The sequence below is a fragment of the Symphalangus syndactylus genome, chromosome 3 (genome assembly GCF_028878055.3).
Source record: "Symphalangus syndactylus isolate Jambi chromosome 3, NHGRI_mSymSyn1-v2.1_pri, whole genome shotgun sequence".
Lineage (NCBI taxonomy): Eukaryota > Metazoa > Chordata > Mammalia > Primates > Hylobatidae > Symphalangus > Symphalangus syndactylus.
The window spans coordinates 150904405-150911226 of record NC_072425.2 but is presented as its reverse complement, the minus strand read 5'-3'; the positions used below and the strand labels follow the sequence as shown (position 1 = coordinate 150911226).

The following is a 6822-nucleotide window of genomic DNA, read 5'->3' as shown; positions in this document are numbered from 1 at the left end:
TTTAATGAAAATAAAAGTACACTCCACAGGGTGGGAGCAGACTGGTTACAGAATTTTCTGGAGTTTAAATACCCTCTAGGGGTTTCCCATTGGTTACTTGGTATATACCCTATGTAAATGAAGTGGTGGCTCATGATCAGTCTGATTGGTTATGGAAAGTGACCAATCAGAGGCTGAAGTGAAGTTATAACCTTATATCTCTAAGCAAAGGAAGACCTGGCCCACAACCAGCCTGATTGGTTGTGGGAGGGGAGCAATCAGAGATACTTTCAGTTTTTCATCTGCCATGCAGAAAAGGAGAGGCTTGCAAAGGGAGTAGCCTCTAGTCCTTTTGTTACTTGGGCATGGAAAGTTGGGGTTTTCCTTTTGATTTAGTTCTGGGAAGTCAGTGTGAATTGGCCTTAGGTTTCCTGCCTCCAGACCCCATCCTCCTACCTTGAGGTGAGCTCCCAAATTAGTGCTTTCCCAAGAAAAGAATTCAAGGGTCAGCCAGTGGTGTTAGACAGCAATCTTTTATTCAGTGGTTCTGCTCCTCGAAGCAGGGTAACTCATAGACAGTGCACCCAGAGCCCGAAATGCAGGGGCTCTTGGCAACTGCATTTATACTCACATACATCATTTTCAAAGGGAGGTCATTGTCACATCATCATGGGTCAGCCAATCAGGTGGACACCTCCCTTCAATGACCTTCCTGTCCCATAGGAGTTCTCAGGCAGCTTCAATGGAAGGAGGGAGCCAAGAAGGGGGCCTGGTATACATTCAAAGATGATAATTACGACATGGATTGTGTATATTCTTGCTCGGAAAGGTGTAGGGCTTCCCTTCCTACCAATAACCAGTTCGGTAAGCAGCTTGGTGGTAGTCACATGGAATAATTTTTCATATATCTTTTCCCCCTCTGGGACCCTGCTGCACTTCAGAGAGGTCTTACAAATAACTCTGAACAACAGTTGTGGGGGGTGGGTGGGAGGAGCTGAGTTTCTAGGTTTTCTGAGGTCACCAACTTGCCAATTTGTTCCAGGACATCGACGTTGTGGAAAGCGAGGCTGTGTCTGTACTACAGCATTGGTTGAAAAAAGTGAGTAGGATTTCTTTATGACTCAGGGTATCCAAAATCCTAGAGAACTGGTCTCAGTGGGTGTGGGGATCTGGACTTCCTTCTTCATGGAACTGGAGCTCAAGTTCATTGCCAGACACCCTTCCTAGATTTGAGTCTAATTTCATATGCGCTGGAGGACACTGTGGCTTGTGTCCTGGTAGGAAATGTGTTAGCACCACCACTAACGCCGTCCTGCTTCTCAAGCATCCTGGCGTAAGGGTTTCAGCTGCATCCTTCCCAGCTCAAGGGTGTCTCAGGAACACCTTGGGATAGGGCCAGGGACATAGGGAGTTCCGAGGACTTTACAGGAAAGTAGCTTATTGCAGCAACAGCGAGGTAAGGAGTGTATGTGTGTGAATATGTGGTGTGTGTGTTGTGATGGAGAATGAATAAAAGGGAAGAAAGAGGAGAAGACCAGGGTTGGATGCAGAGTGACATTTTCAGAGGGAATTCCTCACCTTTCAGACAGAAGAAGAGGCTTCTCGGGGCATAAAGGAAAAGCTGGCCATCAACCACCCTTCCCAGGGCGTAAGGGAGAAGATATCCACTGACTCCCCTTCCACCCATGGCCAGGACATCCATGTGACCAGAGATGTGGTAACTGAGAATTTGAGACGTTGCCTGGGAGTGGGGCTGAGGGAGAGGGGAGAGGTGGGAGGTGCACCGTAAATGATTCTGGGCAAGGGTGAGGTGGTCGTCTGGGCTCTGTGCCAGCCCAGTTGGGGGCCACACTGGGCAGGAATCACATGGACCCTCTGGATTTCCCAGGTGAAGCACCACCTCTCTAAGTCTGATTTGTTGGCAAACCAGAGCCAAGAGGTCCTAGAGGAGAGAACACGAATCCAGTTCATAAGATGGAGGTAAGGCGTCCCATTTGCCCTGGGCAAAGGAAGGGGAGGGAGAGATGTGCAAGCCCCTCTCTTCACGAACCCGCAGATGCTCTTCTCTAGAGATGTAGTCTTTGGCTGACAAATTCCTCAGCCTTGCTTTGGGGTCTTAAGGGAATATTCTTGCTGTCTTGAAAGCCCAGCTCATTTCTACATTTTTAAATGACTTGAGGGGTTGGAAAACTGGGCTTGCACTCCATTTCTTAAATGCTTCTGAATACATTTCAGACTTCTGTTATTTTTGCACTTGAGTTGCTCAGAAGTGGCTGCACTTTAAAGAGCTAAAAGAAAATAAGCTCTTAAAATGCAAAAGCCAAAGTTCTCATCTGCAACTGAGGTGTGGGGAGGCTTCCCGGCGCCCGAGGCTAGAATTCTGCACTTGGTTACGGTGGCTTCGCCAGCGTCCCGGGTGCCTGCCAGCTCACAGCCATCCCCACTGCCTCTCTTGGCTCTGCAGATGCTGAGCCACGAGGCCCAGGGAGCTGGCCTGAAGCCATCACTCTTCAGACAGAGGCTTTCCTATTTTCTTTCCTGCACCTGTGTTCACTGGGGGTCTCTGGAGCACATCATTCACCCCTCCCCAGGAGAGGGACTGAGGACTTAGACTGGTCCTCTGGGAACCTGAAGGAGACCTCTCCCCTTCCTCCTGTCTTCCTCCTTTCCCTGTCGTATCACCGGTGTTGATCTGTTGTATCGAGGAGGCTCCATTTCTCAAGAAATGGTTTCCATGTGCTTACCCCTTCTAGTGGCATCTGCCTTTTAAGAAGACTCAAATGCACAGTAATTTCATAACCAAAAGGAATAACATGGTGGGATTTGAGAGCTCCCTGGGAAAGAGCTCTTTTGGATGGGAAGCCTTCTGAGGCCCCTAAAATCATAAATGTTGTTGATTATAATCCAGGCTTTTCTGTGCCTGACGTGGTTGTGCTATGGAATTGCGGACATTGTGCTCCTTGGTTTGGATAACACACACATCATCTTCCAATATTTTAAAAACCTTGGCCGTATAAAAAAACTAGGTTTAAGCTTTTGAGACAGGCTACAGGAATCAGTCAATTATCTACATATAATTTTTCCACTCTGGATTTTCTACAAAGATTTTAAACCAAAAGCCTCTGCCTATCTTCCCCCACAACCCACTGGTTTTGGTGTCCTCCTCTTATTTCAGTAAGTGTGTAGTCAGGAAATATATATCCCTTTATGAAACAAAGCAAGGAGCCTCCCCAGGGGACCCTACAGCTTCCTCACTGTAGGCTTTCCTAGAAGCATCTCTGAACCACAGTGGGTGTGGGGTGATGCAGGTCATCAAGAGCTGACGATAGGAGAGGAATTGAGAAGACTGAATTCAGAAGGGTGAATTCCATGGCTCACGAGACCACTGCCTGCTGCCTTTAGTAAGGGCGCGCAACTCTGTGTCCCTGGCTCTCCCTGGGACAGTCTGCTACCTGTTCTCAAGGGTACCTGGTTAGTAAAAAAAAAAAAAGGTTTGTGCTCATGAGTCAAGAAGCGGGAGAGACCAGCTCAAAATTTCATGGTGTCAGGGCAAGAGTCATTGTTTGCAGGATCCCAACTCTAGCAGTTCTCTATGCCTGTTAAGAAAGAAACTCAGATCCCATATGCCAATGTATGAATGGCCTTTTGCAGCCACACTCGTATCTTCCAAGTGCCAAGTGAGATAACAGAGGACATCATGCGAGATCGAATAGAGCAGGTGAGACGAAGGTAAGCTGTTTGGGACTGGTTCATTTGTGTTCCTGACTGGGGGCAGGTAGGGTGGGGGTGACTGCTGGGTTTCCTGCCTACGCCCAGCAATGCTGTCTCTGGTACGTCAACATCAAGAGCAGGCACACACAGTTCCCAGGGCTGCGTCTCGTCTTCTATGCTCCACATGACAGGGCTTTGCCAGCCTCCCATGGTGTCTGCCAGTGCACAGAAGGGCTCCAGGCTGAGGGCCTGTTCATATGACTGTGCTCCCAGGCCCAGTGTGGCCACAGCCTAGGCATGGCCTGCCCTCCCACCCCAGCTCCTGTGCTGTGGTCTGGGTAGGCTCTGCTATCAGGCAGCCTCCCTCCACCTGGCCCTTCTCCTCTGTCCCCTGCAGCATATCCCGTCTTACAGATGTCTCAGCTCAGGACTTCAGTATGAGACCCTCCTACTCAGACTGCTGAGAGCAACAGGTGAGAGAGCTGACGGATGAGGAACTGGGCAGAGAAGATGGTTATCCTGGGCAGTGGGAAGGGGCACTGCAGCTGGGAACTTGGTCAAGAGGCTTAGCCTTTCCCTGCTGGAGAAAGGCCTGCACTCGGGGCCAGCAGTGGGAGAGGATGGCTGGCTGTCTTAGCCTCCCACAACGCCTCTCTTAAGTTTGTGGAAGGACTTGAAGTCAAGTTTCAGATTGGTTTCCTGACTCCGTGGTGTCAGAGAGCACTGCCTCTCCAGCATTCATGGGCCTGGGCTTTCGTGTTTAGGCGGTTGTGGTGGAGCCTGCAATTTTGCATTTCTAAAAGTTTCTGGGCATTGTCACTGCTAATCTGCTGACCTCACCTTGAGTCACAGATCGTAATATCAGGAGTGATGCCGTATAGGTTTTAGACCTGCCACCAACTTGTGATGTGACATTTGGTCCCATGGCCTCTTTCCTTGTGCTTGGCCCAGTGGTCACACAGGGGCTGTTTATGAGGCCCTGGGAGGTGGAAGGCCAATGGCAGGATAAACAACCACAGGAGCTCTCCGGGATGCAGCCCCTGAGCCTGTGGTGAACAGCTGTGCTGACCATCCTGGGGCTAAGGGAAAGATTTAGGCACAGCGACCTCAGCGTGCTTACAGGAAGGCTGTTGGAGAGCAGTACTGGCATTTATCGAGCACTTACTGTATGCCAGCTTCTGCACAAGGTAGTTTGTCAGGGTTTCTCATTTGATCCAAAAACAACCTTAAGAGAGGGCATTGTGCCCATTATACAGAAGGCAGAACTTAAGTCAAGCCCGGGAGCAGATGCTGGGTTCCAATTCCGCTCCACCATGGGCAAGCTACATAATGCCACTGTGCCTCAATTTCCTCACTGCAACAGAGTATCTACTTTGGAGGGCTGTCTTGGGGGTGATGGTGTCTAGCACATGGTAAATGCCACATCAATTGTTTGCTCATATTACTAGAGAAGAAGAACAGGAAGTGCTGGGAGGGTACACATTTCACAGGGGCTTCTGAGCTGGAAGAAACAGACTCAGGCTTCAATTCCAGCTGCCTGATGCACCACTGTCTATTCTTCCATGGGTTTCTGTTCTCTAGATGGAGCTTTGGGAACGCGGAGAACAGTGGGGTTACAGGGAATCATCATCAGCCCTACCCCTTGGCCAACCACATCTCCCTGCTGTGTCCCCTGGGCATTTCTCTACCTCCTAGGTGGAAGTCCTTCAGGGTCCAGCAGCAACCTGTATCAGAAGAACATCCTTCTCTGCTTGACCTGAAGAAGGGCCAGACCTGGGCAGAAAGACGCCAGCAGGTGAGCTCTTCATGCGATGATGTCAGCACTGGAGTCTTCTTGCCGAACTGCGAATAAAGAGATGTGCTATTTAACAACCCGCCCTGTTGCTGGTTGGGGTGCTGTGCCATTCATCTGTTCATTCATCAGACACCGAGTACCTCACAGGCCTGGCTCTGGGGACGCATGACTTACAGCCTTGAGGGAGACAGACAGCAGCCATTCCAGCAATGTGACAATGGCGATATTGGTGCTTCTGGAACATAAGAAGGAGTGCTCTGTGGCTGGGGCAGGGAGAACTTTTTGAGGGAAGTGTGCTGGTTTGTTTCAGACATTTATGTTATCTGCACTTATTCCTTCTCTAGCTCTCTTCCTTTTTAATGTAGATTTGAGTTTCTGCCCTTTATCCTTTTCCTTCTCTTTGAAGAACTCCTTTTAACGTTTCTTGCAAGGTAGCTATACTAGTGACAATTTCCCTCAATTTTTGATGGTTGGAGAAAGTCTTCCTTTGTCCTTCTTTTGAAGGGTAATTTTGCAAGATACGGAATTCTAGGCTGGCAATCTTTTTTTCTTTCAACACTTAAATATTTTACTCCACTCTCATCTTGCTTGTATGGTAACTGAGGAGAAACTGGATATAATTTCTATCCTTGTTCCTCTATAGATAAGGTGTTTTCCCTTTCAAGAAATTTTGTCTTTGATTTTCTGCAGTTTGAATGTGATATGACTAGGTATAGTTATTATTGTTATTTATTTTTTTGCATTTATCTTGTTTGGTGTTCTCTGAGATTTCCAGAATCTGTTGTTTGGTGTCTGTCATTAATTTTGGAAAATTCTCAACTATTAATCAAACTCTTTTTTGCATGTATTCTTCTCTCTTTTGATTCTCCTTGTCTTCCCATTACACATATGTGACACCTTTTGAGATTGTCCCACAGTTTTTGGAAAATGTTTCACTTTTTTCCACTCTTTTCTTTTTCTCTTTGTGTTTCAGTTTGGATAGATTCTACTGACATTTCTTGAAGCTCCATTTCTTTCCTCAGCCTTGTCCAGTCTACCAATGAGTCCTTCAAAGACATTCTTTATTCCTATATAGTGCTTTTGATTACTGGCATTTTCTTTAGACTTTTTTTCTTAGAGTTTCCATCTCTCTGTTTACCCATCTTTCTTGCGTGTTGTCCACTTTCCCCATTAGAACCCTTAGCATATTTTTCATAGCTGTTTTAAATTCCCAGTCTAATAATTCCAACATATCTGACTGGTTTCTATACTTGCTTTGTCTCAAAAAGCTATGTATATATATTTTTAGAAAGCTTTGCAATTATTTTGGGGAAAGCAGGACATGATTTATCAAGAAA

General features: G+C 47.4%; 1 protein-coding gene across 2 annotated transcripts; it reads left to right on the top strand.

Moving 5' to 3' along the window:
* The first annotated feature begins 675 nt into the window (after positions 1-675).
* Positions 676-5564, top strand: SPATA19 (spermatogenesis associated 19). 2 transcript variants are annotated; one of them, XM_055270035.2, is made up of 7 exons: positions 676-843; positions 1022-1078; positions 1565-1696; positions 1868-1959; positions 3631-3697; positions 4088-4163; positions 5386-5564. In XM_055270035.2, exons 1-7 carry the CDS (start codon positions 766-768, stop codon positions 5448-5450), a joined length of 567 nt encoding a protein of 188 aa, XP_055126010.1. In that variant the 5' UTR covers positions 676-765; the 3' UTR covers positions 5451-5564. The 2 variants fall into 2 exon arrangements, with proteins under 2 accessions (XP_055126010.1, XP_055126011.1); XM_055270036.2 differs by having other exon boundaries at positions 677-843; positions 3631-3708.
* The last annotated feature ends 1258 nt before the right edge of the window (positions 5565-6822 follow it).

Coding starts and splice junctions, on each gene's coding strand:
- SPATA19 (XM_055270035.2), top strand. CDS start 766: ATGATAATTACGACATGGATTGTGTATATTCTTGCTCGGAAAGGTGTA. Junction 1,960..3,630: donor ATCCAGTTCATAAGATGGAG/GTAAGGCGTCCC, acceptor GGCCTTTTGCAG/CCACACTCGTATCTTCCAAG. Junction 3,698..4,087: donor TGCGAGATCGAATAGAGCAG/GTGAGACGAAGG, acceptor TGTCCCCTGCAG/CATATCCCGTCTTACAGATG.